A 22,806-nucleotide genomic window follows, 5' to 3' on the forward strand; every position below is an offset into this window, starting at 1 on the left:
AAAATTTTGCCTCTTAACAGTCACACACGCTCAATAGGGTATAAATGTGAAACACATGATGTATCATCTTGTTTGATCAATAATTGTGTTACACTTAGCATCATCAGAGCTCACAAAGTCTCGTACAGCTGGTCCACCAGACAAGGTCAGCTATCTCAATGACAACACCCGTCGGTGCTTCCTTTGCCTCACAGTGTAAGCTAGTGAGAAATGATAAAACACTTCTTTTACATTAACATCAGCCTAAGGCCTGGCAGACTATTTACAGATCACTGTAAGGCAGTTTCTGTTATGAGTGAGTTTATTATCTTAAAACAATTAAAATAAAGTTACAGTAAAAACTTAATGTGTTAAAAACCAGGCTGCTAACTTTAACAAACATAACTTGGAGGTTACTTTTGATAGGCGCTTAAGTGCAAAACAAATCAAATAAATTTAAATTATTATTAATTTACTAAAATTAACTAGAAATTAATTTAAATTTACAAACCCATAAATAAACATATTTAACAAAATTAACCACTATAAACACATGTCCCAGTAGAGCTACCATTAGCATCTCTTTAATTTTTAGGCCATAGCAAAGCTGGCCACAAATCTCCCCTACCAAAATTTTTTTTTTAAACTTCAGCATTAGTAATTATTTAGCTATGCTTATTCCACTTTATAAAATAATCACATTTAAAAGTGAACACATATAAGAGGAAGTATGAACATTTTTCTCCAAGAGACATATTTTTCAAGAGATAGCACCAACTATAGGAAACATTACACTGACTGTATAGCTAAATTCTTAACCGACCTAAATAACATAAGTACCAAAAAAACTAAAATTAATAAAATCTTAAAAAACAACGCCTCAATACCAATTTTGGCCATCTTTTTTATCCATCTTTACTACTCCTCCCTCAGCTCCTTGGGTCTTTAGCCACTTAAAACAGGCCTTATTTGACCCTTTCTTCCACAAAATTCAAGTAATTCTACTGGAATCTATGGCTGTAAAACTGGTAAAAAATCTGTCACTTCCTCTAACTGCTTCACCTCCACTTGAGTAACCAAATCCCCTTCGCCTGTGCACCAGGAGTTTACAACACTTGTAAAACTTGCATTTTATTTTATATTTCAATTACCTTAGGACGCAACAGCTCTACATCGTCCTCAATTTCGGCCTCTAGGTTGGCCATTAGTCCGTAGCGCTCCAGCTCGTAAACCCAATTAACCACCATGCTCAAACTCAAAATGGTCACTAAGGCAATCACAAAATGGTTCTTCTCAGCAGATTGGCACACTTTGTGATAGGGGTTACCGAATCCAGGATAAGCCAACACATGTCAAGATACCCCTAGGAATGGCCTTCAACAAAAATTTAAAAACAATTTTTTTTTTTTACGAAATTGAAACATGTATTTTTTCTTGCTGTTCCTTAAAGCAGGTGCCCGAAAAGCATATCTGAATATTCTTATACTAAAAATTTATGGTAAGAACCAAATGCAGTCACTTTATTAAAAGAGATATTATGCAACTATAAAATACGTTCAAAACTTTATTTAACATCAAATCTGAGTTTTAACAAGGCTCAGGTATCACTAGTGGGACACTAGGCCGTTGATGGTGGGTCGTGGGTATTCTGCCCCCGCGTGCCCTGCCAGGTACACGGCTTGAAGTCTACCCTGAAACTCCCTACTTGGCTGCGAGGCCGCGAGGCCGTGTGGAGGACGAAATGGTGCGGAATAATCGTAGATGACACAGTTTATATTAAATTGGCTTTTAATCCACGGACTTCTCCGGTGGTACGCATGGGTACGCTGTACTCCCTACACATACACTATGCGGTGGCATAACCGCTACAAAAGCTAGGATAATGCGCTATGCAGTGTCTGAGCCTTTGTACTATTACACTAACACACGCTGATTACAAAACAAAACACGACACTAACATAACACTGTGAATTTGCAGCGGCAGTCTCGCGGGGACGTGAATACTAGTTCGCCGGAGACGGCCAGCGCTGAAAGTTAATTGTCTTAGGAGAGCTCAATGAGTGTGTTCCTAAATTCGATTCTACACTTACGTGAGGTTGCAGCCGGCAGGTTTATGCGCGGCGATCTTAACGAAAACGAGTTGGCTGGAGTCGGCCAGTGCGGTAAATTGCGTGGTCCGCGACGCGGTGCGAAATCACCAAGGAAACAGCCGAGATAAGCTCGAGTCCGCGAAATACACGCCGAGTCTACGTGAGCAGCAATGAATTAAAAAGGTTTGGTTATTAAATCAAGTACAGAGTGAATGATCGGTGGAACAAAATTGAAGGCTGCTCACGGTCACATGTCTTGACGCGGCGCGGAGTAGTTGAAGACTGCCGAACATGGTCGCCTCGCAAGGGAGGGAAACTTTCACCTCCTTTGTGAGTCGGCGCCAAAAACTTATATCAACTTAATTTTCTCTATTATAAGCTAAAAACACGTTCCAGGTGTTCAATTAAAAGGTAGCACCTGGTAATTGGGTTCTTAAGGCTTAACAACTGTTTTATAGTATTTAATTATTTGATTTGTGGCATCAAGTAGGCAACTGTAAATTTATTAACATATTGTCTCACTGTGAACTGTTTTATTTGGATTACTCCTAATCTGAATCGATCATTGTCACAGGCACTTTAATTAAGGCCAGTGGCCGCGGTGACTGGTAATGAGGTTCGTTGTCTGCTCCGTGCGTGCGGTGCTCGCCAGAGTGGCTACGGCGCACTTGTTTAATGCATGTGAATTAATAATTGTGTCCTAATGTCTTGTTCCTTAAGTGTTTTATGGGGTCGAGCCCCCGGGGTTTCGTGCCCTGAAGTTTGAGTCTAGTGGGGTCACGCCCGCCGGGCTAGGGGTGCGCTCCGAAAACGGGACCTGGTACTAGCGATGCGGAGCACGGGCTTAGAGGCCATGGTCGGGACGACGTCAAAATAATAAATAAATAAAATACAAAAATAAGTATATGTACTCTGAGAAAAACAAGCATTTAGTCTCAATATAATTTCTATACTCAACACCTTTAATGGATGATTGCCAAAAATATAATTGTTTTATTTCATTTTCAGAGAATAGTTGACAAATGCCCTCTAAGCTATCTATGCAGCAAATGGCTTAGCCTAGCTTTGACTAAACTCTTCAAGTATTAGTTTGGTTCTTAGGGGAATCATAATGGTACTTATGGCCGCCCTAAGGACCATTCAAAGAACATAGCTAAGGGTACTAACACCATGTATTTTTTATTCAGAACACCAACAAGACCACACAATTACCTGTGCGAGTGTCGGTCTGATTGTCCTGGTCTTGCCAATATGGACTAATCACCCATGCATGTGTTACAAGGGTTTCATTGGAGTGGCTTACATAGCTATACACCTCACCCGATATTAACCAACCACTTGCTCTTCAGCACACTTAAAATCCTGTAATGCTACAACACACCAGTTGGCCGATCTAACCGATGGCGGAAGTATCCTTCCCTCCCTTCAAGGAACACCAAAACCTAACATTTACTTAGTATTACACTACATACCAGCGTACACACAGAACCATGTGGCAAACTTAACCCACAAGACACGCACCCCGCCCGTTGATCCAAATTATTTGAACAAATGTGTGGGGTGCACCTGAAATAATATGCACAAAGTTAGTCATAGAAACTTAGGTTTCTGGCCTCAAAAACACTAGATGCCCCGGATGGCAAAATGGTGGACCGGTGTTACATCGGAGGCACCAACCAGTCTCTCATCAGACATAGACGACACAATGGATGAGCCCGAAGCCGCCATGCAAGATAGCGACAAGATGCTGGTCGGCATGACTAAACGCATGCCGAGACAGCGGGTGAGTTGACACGGGTGTGTGACTGGAATGTCACCAAGGAGGTGGCTATCAACAAGACTACGAGGGTCGCTGATTTGAGTCCTCCAGCAGCGCGTGGTAACTCGCTGGGCACAACCGGAAAGGAGACTGAAGCAGAGGCGCCACCGCCAAACTGCGATCTGTGGAGTGGGTCAGCGGCGCGGCGGTCAACCTATAAAGACTGAAAGAAAAGGAGAGTACGATCTTCAATATTTGGCCGCATCACTAGGCGGTCGTTACGGAACTCGTTCAGTCATTCTGCATTTTAATTGTTATATTCAAGTCACATTCTGATTGTTTCAGAAACAATTTTGATAATTTTGCATTGCACTAAGGCAAGAGCAGGTTTTTTATCCACCTAATAATGACCTGTAACTATTATCAGAATTTTGCTAAAAAAAAAATTGAAAGTATTTGTAAGCAAGACGAGAAATTATTTGTATAATATACATACATATATTAATCTCTAATTTAAGTTTACAGCCTATTAAGGGGATCTGGTGTACGGAGTTCTGTCATGGGAAGCGAACACTCGATTCACCAAGCTTGATGTTTTTGTGTATATTTTTTAGATAATATTGTAAAACATTTATAATTTGGTCAGTGTGCTTCTGTTAACAGCATGCCCGCATTTACCTTATCCCCTGTTGTGTTACAAACACACAACAATAATATTTATAGTGTGGCAGCAATCCAAATAGGTGATTCAGTTTCGATGCCTAGCCAGTTATTTTTTTTTTAACACTTACTGCAATTTTTTTCGTGATTATTTATTTTCCTGCCCTATATTATGTCGCTACTCTATACCCATTTCTTCTTTCTTATATCTTTTTCTCCTGCTAGCTGGACATGAATATTTTAAAGCATGCAGTTATGTTTTATGCCATCCCTCGCTTCTCTCCTAATTGACTACCTTGTTTACAATTTAAAATTATTATGGATGATTGATATTTTTAAATTATTAAACTCCAAACAATGAATAAGTTGTTTTTAGTGGTGGCAATAGTTTATTTATATACAAATTTCATATAGTTGAATGATACATATTTCATTACATGTGAAGTCGTATAACATACTGATATAATATAATAAATAATAATACAACTCTAAACCTTTATTTTTTATTCTTGAGTGCCTATAATAAATTGACCATAATACATTTGATATAAGTAATCAAACTGACTCAGTGAATAGTTACATACATAAGTGTTACGGAAAATATGTTTGGTTTCATACATACTTATGGTTCGCCATCCTTATACCTACAACACAAATATAACATATTTGAACAGTTTCATGAAAGCATGAAAGGAATATAAATTTCATTGAATGTTCCCAAAAAAGTTATTAAGTTTTTACATTATCACTTTTAAAAGCTTAGTTTTTTGCTTGAAGCTAACAATCATATAGAGTTTTTGAAGATAATAATTTACACAACACATTTAAGTAATAATGGGATTCAAAAACAAAATCCTACATTCACACTCATCAATCAAAACAATAATAATACATCAATAATATGTTAAATGCTCCATAGTCTGTAAGTCGAGGAGCACATAGCCAATAAGTTAATCAAAATTTTAAAAATTAATTAATGTCAATATTAGCATCTGCTTTAAATATATTTTTATGTTCCCGAAGCATAGTCAGTCGACGTTTCCAATGCAGATGATTGATTTAAGAAGTAACTGCAATCTCAGCAATCATTTCATTGTAACATCCTGAAACAAACAAGCACAATTAAAACTAATATAGAATTTTTGCAGCCAGTAAATAAAACGATAACAAGTTTCATACATCTATGTCACTTAGAAATTTGGTGTTCAATTGTACCTATCCCCTTTGTAATAAAAAAAACATTACCAGTTAAATAAAAAACGAGGTAATATCTCAACTCAAGTTCTGAAAGTTGGCTATTGTACTTTTACCTTTATCCAGACTTCCAAACCTTTTAAATAAATCTCACTTTCAAGATTGTATTTCATATAAATATATTCTCTTCGCGACACTTTCCCAGTAATCGGGAACATGAAAATGCGGTATACTAGGTTAAAATTGGTATAAATAATTTGTGATATATGTTTATAAGTATAAATTCATGTCAATATACCGGTAGCTTTCATTGTTTAAAAATATTTTTCAATGATGTATTTGGCAGTTATCTAACAGGCTGTGTCTCATTTCTGCATTGAGGTGTACTCCAAATTAAAACCCGATACGATGTATCTTGGTTTATGTGTACTGAAGCTGGACTTTAGATACTATTCAGTTGATACACTGACTGAGGCATTCTCCGGGAACTGAATGGTACGTTGATGTTCTTGCCATTTTTATGTTCTTCAGCATCTTGATACGTTCGATCGTACTGACTTGGACATGTGGCAGCATTAACTCGATAGTCTGTAGTGTTAGCGATATATCCTGTGAATCTTCAGCCACAGCGAATATTGCATTAATGTGCATATTTTTTTTAGAAATAGTACGAGCTCTTGTTTCAAGTTAATGATTATATGTTTGTAGTCTTCAGCGAATCCAAGAATCATGGATAGAGGAACACAAACTTCGAACTTTCCTCGGCATAAACAGGTGGCTTGTATTCATCTTCGAGGCCCCATTTTTGCAGCAGACAGTTCTTTCGGCATGAGCGAAAGGTAATTTTTCAAAGTGAATGTTATGACCACATCTAGTCTGGTCTACTTCGATGCTATTAAGTACATATACATTGCGCTCGATTAGGTAAAGAATAACAATACAGGATATTTTTGTCATGGTCGGATGTGTGCCATCTGCCTTTGTTAGCATGCCTCTAATATGACGTCGTACCTCCTCTTTATTTAAACAAAAACCCGGGTCACAGCCCTGTCCGCGGCACAATATTCCAGCCATGGCCCTGGTAGTGCCACCACTCGTCACCAGATGGCAGTTGTAAATATAAAGAGACAATGTATTATAGTTATGTTATATATGTTATTATTGTAAATATTTATGTAGATTAAGTGTACATTGTAAGTATGTTTTGTAGACGTGTAAATAATATTGTAAATGCAAAAGATCAAAAGAGATATAACGGGGCGTGCGCATCTCTCTCGCGGGCTGTTGGCTGGGAGTTCCCTGCGCCCTATTGGGTAACCGAAGGCTGGCAGTGCGTGTGGGTTTTGTGTGCGTGCTGGGGGCGGCCTAGCAGCGCCAACTGCTACCGACTGCGTCCCGCGGGTGGCGGATACGGGAGCCCAGCTCGAGAGTTGCAATCTCGCTGGGGTGGCTGTGAATAACCAATAGCAGTCCGCGGACCAATGGCCGGCCTGTGGAGTCGTTATCACGGCTATCGGGGTGAAAAGTAGCCTGAATGTAGCTCGGCGCGTGGCAGGAAGCAGCTTCGTCGGCGAAGGCACCGCAGGGGAGCTCGATGTGCCATAGTAGCGAAGTGTAGACGAACTGCGGGCTGGAACTTGCGGAGCTGTGAACTGCTGCGCGCGCAACGGAATTGAAATGCATCGGAACTCTGAAGGAAGACATCAGGGACCTTCAGCTGGGGCTGCTGTAGCTGTGGCAGCAGTAGCCTCGAGCGGCGCGACCTTAAACCGTCTCGGGGATTTTGGGTGGCGAGGTTGGTTCCCTCCCCCCACCCTGGCTTGAAAAGTACTGCTGTTGACCTGAAGAAGGAAGATGAAGATGGTGCAACGTCAGGCTGCCTTTCGCTCCGAGAGCCAGCAGTTCGAGCCGGTTTACTGGCTCGTCTGCCCACTTCTGTCTTAACTGTGGCTGCCTGGGCAGCTGTGGCTGGGCTGACGTGAAGTCGCCCGCCCCTGGGGGCGCATGCGCCCCTGGCTAATAATAACCCAGGAGCTCCCAACTTTAAATGCGGGCCGCAAGGCCCAAGCACCCAACTCCACCAAGGTTGATTTTTCAGCCCCTCCAACTCTTCTTACCTGGACCCTTCTTCCTCTTGTCCAGTAGTTACCTGCTTCCGTAATGCATGTTATTTGATCCCCGCATGAACCGGCCCAGGGTTTTCCCTGTGTCTATGCAGGTTTTACCTGGGTCACATTAGCTAGCTTTTAAGCTAGGCGACCAATGGGGCGTCAGTCATGGCGCCAATCGCAGCCATGGCTGGCCAGTAAACCCCAATAAGCACACGATGCACGCGCCCTTGTCCTGCATGGTTAAAAACCCGCATGGTAGAGTGTATAGGCTTCGGCCTGAGACACACTTAGGTCCTCCCCTAACCTGGACCCGCCCCTACACACTTAGAATTAACTTAGGCTAGGAAAAAAAATCGCCTAGACAATGGCTTGCACAGCTTTACACTACACGCCACACCCGAATTTAACTAGGTTACTTGAAATTACAGCACACCGACAAGCCTCTATTGCACACCAACACGACACTACATCACGCCAGTTAGCCGATCTAGCTGGTGGGGAGCTTCTCTCCCCCGCCGAATTAGGTACACGTAACTTTTTTAGCATTACACAACATACCAGCGCACACACAGGCCCGTGTGCCAAACTTATCCCACAAGACACGCGCCCCGCCCGTTGATCCAAGTGATTCTACAAAAGTGTGGGGTGCACCTGATTTACTATGCACTAAGCGAGTTATAGAAACTTCGGTTTCTGGTCTCGCACACACTAACTGCCCCGGATGGCAATATGATGGATCGGCGGCCTAGAAAACTCTCCTCTCCCAGCCAATCTGGGAGAATAAATTCCAACACAGCAAAAAGTGGAATTATTGGAATACCTCTCTCTCCTTCTCCTCAGCTAGCGACTCTTAGTGAGACCGTGGGCTTCCTTCTCCTTCTCTCTCTCTCTCTCTCTCTCTCTCTCTCTCATACTACCTCTCTCTGCCCACCCATCTGCTAGCGACTCCTTGTGAGCCCGCGGGCACCTTCCTCGTCAGCACGTCCTCGGTCAGCTGCACTGGGCCGAATGGTCCACTCCTGCTCTACCCAAGAGCTGGCGCCGGGCAAACATCACGACTACCGAACGATCGAGCGACGTCCACCCCGTCTCCACACCACACCAGAGACGAGGCCGCGACAAATACATAGAAACAACTGAGAGTACAATGTACAGATATTTTGGTGCTGTACAGCAGACCATACTTTAGATGGTAGGGCGTACGATACGAGCAGGAGGCTGGTACTGGTGCAGTTAAATTTTCGTAATGCTGTCATCAAAAATTACCAGGTCTTCCATATTTATTAGACTCTTGCCCTATACTGAGAAGAAACTTTAGTCTGTCAGATGTTAATACACTGACATTTGGTAGAGAACTAATCTTCTGCATACAAATGCGATTTCTTTTATGATTGTCCGGTGTCACAAACGTTATGCCGATTGCTTCAAAAACAGACGTAAAGTTATTTCTAGATTTCTAAAATTCACCGAGCTTCCTCGCTGTTAAACGATTCTGAAAACTTCGCGTGCGCTCTTTACAATGACGAATGTAAATAAATCTTTGTGGCAATTTTAATAAAATTCTATCCTGGCGGAACCTTCGGTTTAGTCTTCCGTTGAGATACATCCCACTTGACAAACTGATGTTTATTGGTATTATATTCACATGCAACGTTTACTGCATGTGCAGATTCGTGTTTTTCCTGCAGCGTACTTCTTTGGTTCAAATACTATCAACATTGCATGTTAGAATGTTTTTTTGGGCGTTTGGATTTCCTAGCAGTTGAAAGTAATCATATGGTGGTAATTTTTTTGATGAAATTTGCAATTTCAAAATCGTAAGAGCCAACAGGTAATCGCTTATATTGAGTGGTCCCATTCAAGCAGCAGATCTTTCAGTAATCTTCGTCGATATTCGGAAAGGCATTATATATTTTGAAAATCGAGTCCAATCCAAAACTATCCATCTAAATCAGAGGCGGAAAATGGACAACCCGCAGATCTGAACTATGACCTTTCAACGTAAGTGTTATAAACATGACTGGCTTATTTTTAAAAAATGTGAAGTATTTAAATACTTTTGTAGGAAAAAATAAAATTTTTTCTCTTAAGAAGAAAGTGAAGGCACAAATGGTCTCATTTTATTTGGTAGGGCGACTGTTTAGTTACGTAGTTGTAGCACAGCGTAGTATCACGCAGGTATCGACGTAATGGTGGAGATATCAAATGACAGAAACACTCGTAGTACTCAGCCATTTTTACAGACTTTATGTATGCCACCCAGTGCGTGTCATGGCCTGTAGAAACATCTAAATTAATAATTGCACACTTGCGTGTCTTTAGCTTTCTACGTAAATTGTCTCACATGAACACTCCTCGGAAATTAGGTATTTTCAGTCCGCGGGGTATCTAATTAAATGAATATTGATAAGCGGGTGTTTCGGCCGAGAACTTAGGATTTTTTCAATTCTTTCTTTATCATGCCCCAACCTGCTTTGTGAAGTCGTAAGTAGAGCCCTATGCCATTTATTTTACACGTGGTAATGGTTTCCATGTTGACATTGTGTCTTCGTGCTTCCTCCTACTGCTTGCTCTCGTTCTTCGAAGTGCTGACGGCCCAAACTTCACCGTAGCACCGATGAGGCCGCCAAGGACACCAAATGCCGGCAAAAAGTCGAGGTGACAATCCGCCAGTAATCTTCTTGTAGGGAGTTTGTATTTTTATCGATTTATGCATGCCTTGCACCGTGGAAGTCTTGGTCTTGTGGGTCCTGGCTTGGCTAGTATTTCTATTTTACTTTTGGCCTTCATGTCTTTCAGTATGCCCCACGTCACGATTTTTTTTCTCCTAATCCTGCATCAAGTGATTTACTTATATCTTCGGCTTCCTGTGCTAGTATCCGTCAGTTCAGTACCTAGATTCCAGATCCTTGCTGAAGATGTAGGCAATATCGTGCCGCTTGCACTTCTTGTCGAGAGAATTTATGTCCACATCGCCTGGAGCCTAGATCTGTGGCTAGTTTTTTTTTTCCCCTGGGCCACATTATCTGTAGTCTGGAATGTGGAGATCGAAAGGCATATTATTTATCAGCGAGTTTAAGTGTGCTGCACTGATGTGTTCCCTGTTCTTAACTCTTAGAGGCATTGCGCACAAATGAGCTAAAGGTATGTGTGTTTGCTTTTATCGAATTTCGTAAGTACCAATGGAATTTGTTAAGCAGAAAGTGTGTGTTCCCATGCGCATAACGCAAGACTGCAAGCTAGTTAGTGCGCACAAATAGCGACATGGCTAGTAATTGTCTTCTACCGTGCAATGCATTGAAAAGGCTCTCTCTGTGATAGATATTTTATTAATAGTCTTGGGTACTGATGGTTTCTCTTTTCGTAGTAAAATACAAAGGTCGAGAGACTTATCGCAACATAATAATTTTGTAAGGAGAAATAATATTATTTAAGTGGATCGGAACCTTAAAGATTATCAGTTTTAATCGAGAAAATAATCAACACGAATTAATAGCTGTTGTACGACACACTTTATTGGCCTTTTATATGTATCTTTACTACAGGTATTTTTGTTAAAACAAAGTGGTATTTATTACTCACATTATCAAGAGAAAAGCTATTCAAAACAAAGAATAAAGAAAATAAGAAAATGGGCCCTTTTTTTAAATTATGTGCTTAATAAACAACTTATCAGGAAATAGCACAGATATTTTTAGTGTTTTAGCATTTAGATACCCAGAAGAAAAATTAGAAGCTTCCCTTAAATGAAGGGGTTCAGCAGGCGTCCGAAGAGCTGCATTTTTGAAGATGCCTCCTCAAAGGCCTAAACCGCGAAGAAAGTGGACAAGTTTCGCGAGTCTGGGACCCAGTGAAGGCGCAGGATCCATAGGAATAACTTAGAACCCACTGCATAACAAAATGATGTAGTCAAAATAATTATGAAGAAAATTACTGAGCCCGAAGCTATGCAGAGACATTACAATAGTGGCTGAAAGGATATAAAAGTCAGCTTACACTTACCAGTTATATGGGTAGACAACTTGCAATGTGGAACAAGCCCTGAAGACACACGAGCACAGAACACTCCATTCTTAAATGTGTGGCATAACATACTTAAAGAAAACGAGAGAAAAATCAAAACTACATGTGGCACGAAAAAACTCCTCCACTGATTCTACACAAGTCAAAGAACTCTGGCGAGTACCGAGGTTACGTCCAGTCACTACGGCGGTACAGAGGCTCCTACTGCTTCGCGACAAGAAGCAGAGGGTCTAGGCCAAAACAATGTATTCATGCGCAGGACGTCGCAAGGAGGTCAAAACGGAAAGTTGGGGGGGGGGGGGGGGACAATCTCGACAAGAAAGTAGAGCGCGGAGATAGGCAGGTGGAGGTGGTGACGACCTGTAAGGTGGCGCCGCTCGGAAGACTTAGTAACTATAGGGAGAGGCCTCGAGCAATGAATTGGCGGTTAAACCATTAGATGGTGGTTAAGCTGTTAGATTGCGCCCTAGGTCAAGGAACGGTCTACTCTTGCCGGGTTACAGGCTCCTGGAACTATAAGGGTGGAAGGTTAGTTCCTATGGTTCCCACTAGATCGCGCACATGAGCCTGGTAGCAAGCTGAGCATAGCCTGGTTACTCCCAAGTGGGATGGACTAAGAGAGGGGGGGGATGCCTAGCCTGCAGGTCAGCAAGACGCATGCTGTGGTATCGCCTGTGCAGGCAGGCGCGGCAAACTTGACGTGCTAACGTGGCCAAAAGCGCTGCTTTCAGCCCTGTTAACAGAAAAGGGCGAGGGGGGGCGGATACAGGAGACGGGGGCGTGCTCGCCCAGCCCTGAGCCTCGCAAGACTATCAAGACTATCAAGACTATCAAGACTATCAAGACTATCAAGACTATCAAGACTATCAAGACTATCAAGACTATCAAGACTATCAAGACTATCAAGACTATCAAGACTATCAAGACTATCAAGACTATCAAGACTATCAAGACTATCAAGACTATCAAGACTATCAAGACTATCAAGACTATCAAGACTATCAAGACTATCAAGACTATCAAGTCTATCAAGACTATCAAGACTATCAAGACTATCAAGACTATCAAGACTATCAAGACTCTCAAGACTCTCAAGACTCTCAAGACTCTCAAGACTCTCAAGACTCTCAAGACTATCAAGACTATCAAGACTATCAAGACTATCAAGACTATCAAGACTCTCAAGACTATCAAGACTATCAAGACTCTCAAGACTCTCAAGACTCTCAAGACTATCAAGACTCTCAAGACTATCAAGACTATCAAGACTATCAAGACTATCAAGACTATCAAGACTATCAAGACTATCAAGACTATCAAGACTATCAAGACTATCAAGACTATCAAGACTATCAAGACTATCAAGACTATCAAGACTCTCAAGACTATCAAGACTATCAAGACTCTCAAGACTCTCAAGACTCTCAAGACTATCAAGACTCTCAAGACTATCAAGACTATCAAGACTCTCAAGACTATCAAGACTATCAAGACTATCAAGACTATCAAGACTCTCAAGACTATCAAGACTATCAAGACTATCAAGACTCTCAAGACTATCAAGACTATCAAGACTATCAAGACTATCAAGACTATCAAGACTATCAAGACTATCAAGACTGACCGTGTGTACAGCCAGGGTAAACTGGGCCAGGGGTGCTGAGCAGGGGCGCAACAACTGAATTTCCAAAGGGAGGGCAATATACCTTTTTATAAAGAATCATTGATCCCCCCTATTGAAGCAGGGGGTCCGGGGGTCCTCCCCCGGGAAAATTTGTATTTCAAGGTGAAAAATGGTGCTATTTAAGCAGTTTTATTATCTAAAAATTGATTACACAGCACTTACTTTGCCCCCGTTTGCCCCCACTTCAAGGTTTCAGAGAGGGGGCAAAATACCCTTGCCCCCCCCCCCCCCCCTGTTGTTGCGCCCCTGGTGCTGAGTAAACCAGGTAAAGGAATTGGAGGGAATGGGTGCTAACAGGCCACGTTAAGAGGAAAACGTGAAACGTCTTGCTTATTAGGTATGTGTAGAGATGAATCTTTTTAACTGAATAAAAAATAATAATTGAAAACAGTAATAGTGCGGGTATGATCTCAAATAATATAAAATTATCACATAGCACTTTTTTACAATACTGATTTACACAAGTAATTAAAATAATATTTACATGAAAGAACAATATTGTCTTGCGAAGATGGCCGGTGGCATGTGCACTACAATAAGCTCAAACCCTGTTGTGTTTCCCTCTGCCCAAGTACTCCCTTAAGGCCGGCCACACGCTCCGGTTTTCCTCAGAGGTCTGCCTTAACGTACAGAACCTTAAGGTAGACCGGAGTGTGTGTATGTAATTGCACCTTGAGGTTTTCTGGAAAGAGGCGACCGGAGTGAAAATCGAAAATACCTTGGTTCGCCTCAAGGTACGCCCCTCCCTCACACGTTTCCGGTGCGTGTGGACCAGAGATGAGGCAGACCTTGAGGCGACCTGTCAGTGGCTCCCCCTACATCCGCGAGTGATGTTAGTCAAAATACTTTCTGTGGTAACCGTGTCTTCTCGAACACACTAAGTATTGACGGAATTTATTAATCTGTACAAGGATTCTCCTTGCTTATGACAAGTAAAGCGAAAGAATATCATGATCGCAGAACGAGGGGGCTGCTGACGAGTAGTGGAAAAAAATTAAAGAAATAGAGCCTACTGCCAACACAGATGTAGTAATTAAAAATTAATAAATTTAGAAGTAACATCCGCAGAAGCGAAAAAAGTGAAGAATTCGAATAAAAGTGGAATTGGTGCTGACGAAGTTTATGAGCCGACATTGTGGTATTTCCATCTGTTTGATTTCCTGTTGGATGTCATATTTCCCAATTATTGGTGCCACAAGCTACAAGAGTTTCAAGTATGTATCTTCGTCCATCCTTAAGAAATATGCCAATCTTTTGGCGAGAATCTCAGCTCATTCAACAAATTTATGTGTGAATATTTTTGTCATTTTTTAACCAATCTTTGCACGACACTTTTCGTTTCACTTTCTGTGTCTTCATTTTCCACATTGCTATAAGCAATCCAATGAAAGCGAGAGCATCGTCTGTTTGCGCCATAATTGCAGGTATACTACTGACACATACGCCTTGAGGCAGACCTCTGAGGCAAACCGGAGCGTGTGTGGCCGGCCTATGTCGGGGTGGCGTCAGGCGCAGGCGTGTTTCTACCGCCGCGACCCTCCTATCCCTGCAGCATTGTATGGTTAATCCTGAGCTTCACGCCACCACGTGCAGCCCTCTCAAGGCTGCTCCAGCGATCACCAATCGCACCAACGCGCCACCCCCAAGAAACAACCGCCCATATGCAAGTGCGGAAGTGCCCAAGAGCACGGGAGCGCGCGTGGGTCGGATGAGCGAGTGGGTAAAGTGAGCGAGTACACAAGATGACAAGAGCATAAGTATGCAAGTGTGCGAGTGTGCAAAATGTGCAAAATGTGCAAAAATGGTGCACAAATGTGCAAAAAGTGTATAAAGGTGTTTGTTTATAAGTGTGCAAAAGTATAAAGGTTTTGATAAGTGTTAAAGCCTGTGTAAAAGTATGTTTTTTTAAGTGTGTGGCATGCCCTCTCGTCCTCTGCTGGTTCCCCCACCACGTACCTAGCTATTTTCCCTCATGCAATCGGAATTTTTGTATAACCCCCTCAGCAAAGAAGTTTCACTTCAAAAACCAACATCCATGGGCTCAGATCCCGGAGACCCCTGGAATCAAAAAACCCTCTTTGAGGGGTCCCACTCACGCTTGTAAAATCATAACTTTCAAACGGTTGATAAACATTATCCCGTAACCCTCGCCCGCTGGGAATCCTACACATTTTGCCCATGGCTACAACTACGGTTCACTTGCCCTCTCATTTCGCTGAGCGGCCTTGGGAATTCCGCGGGCCGCCGCGTGAGCTAACGACGTCCTTCTCGACTGTTCGGGCGTCGGGTCGGCCCGGGATGACGCGACTCGCTATCAGCCGCTCTCGTCCCTTCGAGTTGGACTGGACGACCGAGTCCCACGAGGTGTGCGAACTGCACAACTTGCAAACATTGAGTAATTGGCATTTGTAAGTGTCAGTGATTTGTGTTTAGTGTAAATATTAGTAATCAATAAAACTGTAAAAAAATTTAATGGGGCTCTCAATTACAAACCCAGTTCTCCCCACATTAATAAATCGCAACAAATAAGTATGTATTTAAATTCACAATTCGAATACTAAAATTCTATAACTCTTGAACACCAGATTAATAAAATTAATAAAATAATGTCAGATATTTTTGTAACTTTTAATTTACACAGAATAGTTAAAAGTTAATCAAGGAAGAGCTTAAAAAATATAGAAGAACAAAGAAACTCTTATTCAAAATAAAATGTTATCTAATAATCTTTCCTGAAGCTTTTTGTGTGTTCAGTAATTCGAAAATTGAATAAAGTGTAATTGTCAGTCAATAAAAATGAAACAATCTATTTAGACTAAGTATATAAAACAATTTCTAACTATTAAAATTGTTTCTATTTTTTAAAGAAAAAGCTAAATTTTTACAACTAAATTAGGTAAATGGTTCAAATATTTATACATTTCTTAGACGATATTTATACAGACGGCCAAAAATTAAAACATTTTTGTTAAATGAAATTTTTACAAGCTACAAAACCTTTTGCAGATTTTATCATGAAACAAGAGAGTTTTAAAAAAACATTTACAAATATGTAAAACTGAACAAAAACGTTTATATTGAGGGAATATTGAAAGAAACCTAAATATCATACTACGCAAATCGGTTAAGTGGAAATGTTACAACTCTATGATAAAAAAAAGATCAATAATGGTCCAAGTAATTATTAAATGTTATAAAGTTATAATCATACAAGATTGAAACTGTAAACTTTTTGTACTACAAATTTTTTATGCATTACAATTTTTTGGAGACTTTGCTGTACATGTAGTTTTACGGCCTTAGCACAACGCTAGTGTTGAGCCAACCAAACATTAGCTAATATTAGTTTTTGCTGGCAAAATAATTAAAAATTACTAAATGCAGTTAAATGTCTTTAATCCAACTAACTTATTATATTCTTAACCTTACCTGCGTGTCAATGGTCTGTTGCTTGTTGAATTCTGCTCTCCCATTCCGCAATCAGTGAATTCCTTTTCCGTGACCCAAGAGGAAAATTCTGACAGGAAAAAAAAAATTAAGTGAAAGGTACTCCAGTACTCGTAAAAGTAAAATAATTTTTATATACAAACAGATTATGCGAATTTGATAACACATTTAAGTTACGCACAATATTTACGCATTAAGCTCGTGCGCCGTATGCATATTTGTGGTGAAGACACTTAACATTTAGTACTGTAATTTAGGAGCAGTATAAACATGGCATGGGGAGTGAATCGAGATGATAATTTTTGTACCAATGGCTGAAAGTAGTGACAGCATATTGTGATGGTCTTTGATATGAAAATGACCTACAAAAAGTCAATAGACGTTCCGATGGTGTTCAAAACAAAACAAAAATGACCATACCTAATATATCCAAACAATTGACAAACAATAAGCATGTTTCCTGGCAATTTCTTTAAATAATAAAATGGACGTGTTCAATTCTTATTAATATAATATTATATACTTCAAACTCAGTGAATATAATTAAAATGAATGTTGGCACATTGTTATTAAACAATTTATGTTATACTGTCCAAGGTTGAATGATTAATACTTAAAAATGATATTTATTAATTACTTATAATGTTAACCAATAATATGGAAGAATCTTAATTTCTTTACTTTATGGGCAATAACTAAACGATAGTAAGACAACTTAAGATTAGAGTAATTATTTATCAGGAAGTCTGTGAAGGCGTCAGAGTGTGTGGAATTGTCGATGCAGCACCCAGGGCGCTTGAATCAAAATTAATAATATATTTTTATTATCATATATTTCAAATTTATCTAAGTGGATGCTAAACCTGTTAATTATTCTTAAGTATAATCAAAATATAAATTATCTAAAAAATATGTCTTTACACAAACATTTGTTTTCAATTTAATTAATTGTGGATTAAGTAATTTAAAACTTAATACACACTCAAAATTAATTTATACTCAGAAACCATTGAAAATAAAATAGAAACCATTGAAAATAAAATAGTTTTATGTCAATTATAATTTATAAAAACTCTTTGCATATAAGTTTAACTGTTAAAAATTTTTATGAATGTTTTAGGTTTTTTGTAGACAATTAAATAAAAAAAACAAAATTTTTGCATATTTTTCAATGTTTTTAGGTTACATACTTCAGGGCATAAAGGGTTTATCCTACCATGTGCATGTACATACCTTCTCTTCACCCGAAATTTCACCCTCTTCGACTGTCTTGAAATCTGTGGCATCCAAAAGATTGGGATTGGATTGACTTGTTCTGAGAATGTGGGTATCGTCAAGGCTATTTAGATGAGTTTCTTCCTCTTTGTCATCAATGATGGACAAAAGATTGGGTTGTGAGCTAGCGAACATCCGAGCTCTTTGCAGTCTGCCAATAAACAAAAAAATATCGTACACTACAAGTAAGTTGAACAAACACTTTCCACATGAAAAATTTAGTTTTATTGCATGAAGTTAACATCAAAACTTGTTAAGAGTCACTTCTATTTTATTAACGTATACCAGATCACTTGTACAGTTCTCAACCATTTATGTCATGATACTTAACCACAGACTAAAGAACCAACAAGACGGAAAACTGTTAGATACTATCACAAACAGCCAAAAACATTACACAATTTTTGGTGTCTACACTGTTTAAAATGTTAATATTGCCAACGATAATTACATAAATGTTGAATTCAACAGTTCAACGGATGCCCAAAATTATGATTAAACAGCTCATAATTCTTTTGAATAATGATAGTTGGGTATGCAGCCTGGATATCGTTTTCATTCAAATCAGTGCTGAAATTAATTTGTGTTGAAGCAAGCCTCTAGGACACCGAAGCACTGCGATGCCGTTTGTCAACTCAAACAGCTCTAACAAGTCACTCAACACTGACAAAACATATTAAAGTTGGAATTTATTGAGTCCTAAAAGACATGTTAGTAATATACTATACTGACCAGTAAAAACTGTTTTATTGCGCTATAGTATATATGTATACATCTAACATTAACAGGCTGATAATGGTGGATCTGTGTGTTTCCGGATGAGAGATGTTAAGTGTTTGTACAATAAAATTAATTTATTATTATTAAAATCATTAAAAAAACAACTGGGCTTTATCAAAAATAATAAACGTATAAACACAAGTTTCTTTTCGTGTTTTACCAAATGAAAGATTCAAAATTTGTACTCAAATCCAAATATCATTGTTGAATAATCGTACGCAAAAAATCAATTCTCGCACCGTGACATCCAGTAATGTTAGCATTCACACTTATATGTGATCGATATAAATAAATAAAAAACAATGTTTCTGTAAACCAATATTTCTAAGGCCCGATTGCACAGTCATGACTTGAGACAAAGAATTTGTTATTTCATTTAATTATCCTTCAAAGTTTATACCTGGGATTTTTTTACCCGACCGTGCAAGCAAACTTCAATATTTAAGAAATCAAATAATTGGAAATTACATTAACTTTAACCTACCTCAACTCTTCTTCTCTCCTTTGCATGTCTCTCAATTCATTTTGGATTTTATCTTCGGCTGGAGTATATTTTGGCCGAATAGCGAGACGAGAAGTTTCACTGCGATTGCTATCGTACGAGTCGTTTTCTTCTGATATCTGTTAACGAAAATTCAATTATACTTTAATTATCTTTCTGTTCTGGATATCTAATTTCAAGTCCACACATCAATAATTTGTTTGGACAATATAACATTACTCTCATTTCTGTGTGTCATAAATAGTTACCATAGAACATCTTAATTTTCAGGAGAAAACTGGTTTAATCATACATTTTACGCAACAATTATACCAATAGTGTAATAAATTATATTTGGTCATTTCGCTGGAAAGCATAAAATCATGTGCTTTTGGTTTAAGCTGAGCTAACATTTACAACCAGAACACCATTAAAAATATAAATGTTTTCAACAAAATTACACATCTATACTAATATTATAAAGCTGAAGAGTTTGTTTGTTTGTTTGAACGCGCTAATCTCAGAAACCACTGGTCCGATTTGAAAAATTCTTTCAGTGTTGGATAGTACATTTATCGAGGAAGGCTATAGGCTATATTATATTATCAATAACATTAGGGATCCTTACTAAAAGTCAAATTTAGAATCAAATGTGTTGGAGGGGTTAGATACAACATGCAGTACACGTACGAAGTGCGTGTTGACAATGCCGCAGGCGCTAGAAGTTTATTTCCTATTGCCAATTAACATTGTTGCCACACACTAGATGCCTTATAATTCTTAATTTTCCCATACAAGTAAAAAACACCCGTGTGATATTAACAACGAAGCAATCAGTACCCTCATATAGAATACATAGAGATAGTGTGAGGTATATATGTAGATATAAAGAGATAAATACAGATAGAGAGATACATAGATGTATAGGACTATAGATGTAGATAGAGATAAATATATATTCAGAGACATGGATAGATTAATTGTATATGTGTAACTACTTCAAACATATTACAAAACAAAACTGAATGAGGCATTTCAATGCATGCCGAGCATTAGCTAGATAATGGAATCTTTTCAATATTAGTAATCCCTTATTTTTCAGTTTTTTTTCTATATTGCTTTATAGAGTCTAGATTACATACAGACCAGGTAAATAACTAACTGGCAGAACAACGTCTGTCGGGATCTGAAAGTGATATAAATTATTTTACACACTTGACATTCAAATTAAGAAGACAATTACTAACTACATCTGATCTCTAAACAGTTCCCCTTCACCCTGTGTTCAGCCCGGGCAACGCTGGGTACTGCAGCTTGTTTACAAATATTTTGGTTACAAAATACTATTTTGGGACACTGTAGACTCATGTACTTATTTAAATAGACATTGTAAATATAATTATTTTTGAAGAAAATACATTTTTTTTAAATTAAAAAGTAGTGTGGCTGAGAAATATATAAACATGTTTTTAAATATATAATAGCCCAATAAAAAAATATTATAAACTAGTAGTAATTTTATTTTTTGAGAAGATTTGTTGTGGTAAGTCGTGGATTTCAGCCTATTTTTTTTGAGAAAGCAAATGACTTGAGAGATCACCTTTCTTCCTGTGTGTGATAAGTTTATAGGCATGTAAGTAGATGCAAGTTGAAAGATGAAAGTTCGAGCACACGCCGAGAATCAAGGATCCAAAATACTAATAAGCAAAGGGAAGAAAAGTCTAAACAGCCACTCAAAAGGCTAAAAATATCCCATTTTCGAGGGAAATATTATCTTTTCTTCGAGGAAAAATTCACGTGACATTCCACACATATATAGGTAGCTTGAAAAATACGCAAAGCGGCCAAATATTCCACACACTAGTCATTCCATAAGAAAACAAACAGTCTCGAGAACTTCACAAAAAGACCCCAAAAGTTAGGCGTTCGAGTGAGGAGATTGACCTTCAGTTGTTCCCAAACAAAAATAATTGTCTCCAAAAAGGCTCACAATGTCCCATTTTTGAGGAATAAATTTCCTTTTCATGGAGAAATTCCCTTTCAGAGAAAAACGTTCCATCAAAAAATCAAAGAAATTCAAAAGTTCACAAATGGCTTAAAAAGCCACCTACATGCCAACAGTAAGTGTGACATCATTTTGGCCACTATCTTTAAATTAAAAATGTTAAACTAATGAATTTGAAGGTACCACAAAATTCATATATAATTATAATAACAGCATAATAAAAACGTGTTACATAATCATGTCAAAAGTTTACGGTTCAAAACCCGAAAATTGAATGAAAAATTATAAAAAAATCATAGATGTTAAAAAATTCCCTTTTTAAAATTATGAAACATATTTCATAAAACCGTTCTTGCTCCATTGAGTACCCAGATTCCAAAATGTCGATACCACTGTAATAAAACAGTAATCACAAGTAATTTAAAGAAACTATCCACATAAAAATTAATGATAATTATAAACTCAATTGCACAAATCAGTAACTCATTTCCACACAAATCAATAAATGGTAGATTCTTTAAATAAAAAACTAATATGGCAGCGTGAATCGTCAGCCGTTACGAAAACTGAGGAGTAGACAAACACAAGCAGCGTTACGAGAATTACTCAGAATCACTGCTGCGAGATTTCTAAATGTCCCCTGCCGTCTCCTGTTTCGGCTGTTAGAACAGGCGAACAGCATGCTCCGCTATGTACCCATCCCCTCCCCCCCTTTTTTTTTTTGCCATCTTCCCATTCGACCGCTGATGCATGCGTTGGAGTGATGTCGCCACTGACGCATTCTCCTGCTCCACCGGTTTCCCCACCTCGTATCTCACTATTCCCCATGTGCGATCGGAATTTTCGTACCGCTCGAAAATTGTTGCCCCCTCAGTAGACATTTCACTTCAAAAATATTTTTAAAAATTTTTAAAAAAAGTACGCGTACATACGCCATGGTCTTTTGGAGTCCTCGGTTCTATTCCTAGTGTTAAGTACTTTTAAAAATGCTGAACTATTCTTCGTTCATGATGAATACCAGCAGACAGACCCAAACTACTAATACCAAGAAATATAAAAATCCTACCAGTGATATCAAAACAGCCATATAGGCCGCTTCCTCGATTTTTTCCGTCTGCTAGTGTGCTCGTTCACAAAGCTTAAATTAATCTTACATGCGCAAGCCATTAGCATTAAAGGTTTTGAGCTGTATTTGTCAGAGTTATTAATGCGTTGTAAATTTAAGGTTAAATATTTTAAATTTTTGATGTTTTTCCAAAACGTTATAAATTTTTGAAGTTTTATAAATCAGCTGAAAAATTTACGTTTTTATGTTTTA

The 22,806-nt window shown here is 38.9% G+C and overlaps 1 protein-coding gene across 1 annotated transcript in view; it reads right to left on the bottom strand.

Moving 5' to 3' along the window:
- Positions 1 to 4,844: 4,844 nt before the first annotated feature.
- The window catches only part of LOC134529878 (uncharacterized), a 95,100-nt gene continuing 77,138 nt past the window's right edge, over positions 4,845 to 22,806 (bottom strand). The window contains exons 7-10 of the mRNA XM_063364431.1: positions 19,487 to 19,623; positions 18,181 to 18,373; positions 16,930 to 17,017; positions 4,845 to 5,591 (exon numbers count right to left, since the gene is read on the bottom strand). Of these exons, the coding sequence (XP_063220501.1) occupies positions 16,937 to 17,017; positions 18,181 to 18,373; positions 19,487 to 19,623 (411 nt within the window). The 3' untranslated portion in view covers positions 4,845 to 5,591; positions 16,930 to 16,936. The remainder of the gene's footprint in view (positions 5,592 to 16,929; positions 17,018 to 18,180; positions 18,374 to 19,486; positions 19,624 to 22,806) is intronic.

The sequence above is a fragment of the Bacillus rossius genome, chromosome 2 (genome assembly GCF_032445375.1).
Source record: "Bacillus rossius redtenbacheri isolate Brsri chromosome 2, Brsri_v3, whole genome shotgun sequence".
NCBI lineage: Eukaryota > Metazoa > Arthropoda > Insecta > Phasmatodea > Bacillidae > Bacillus > Bacillus rossius.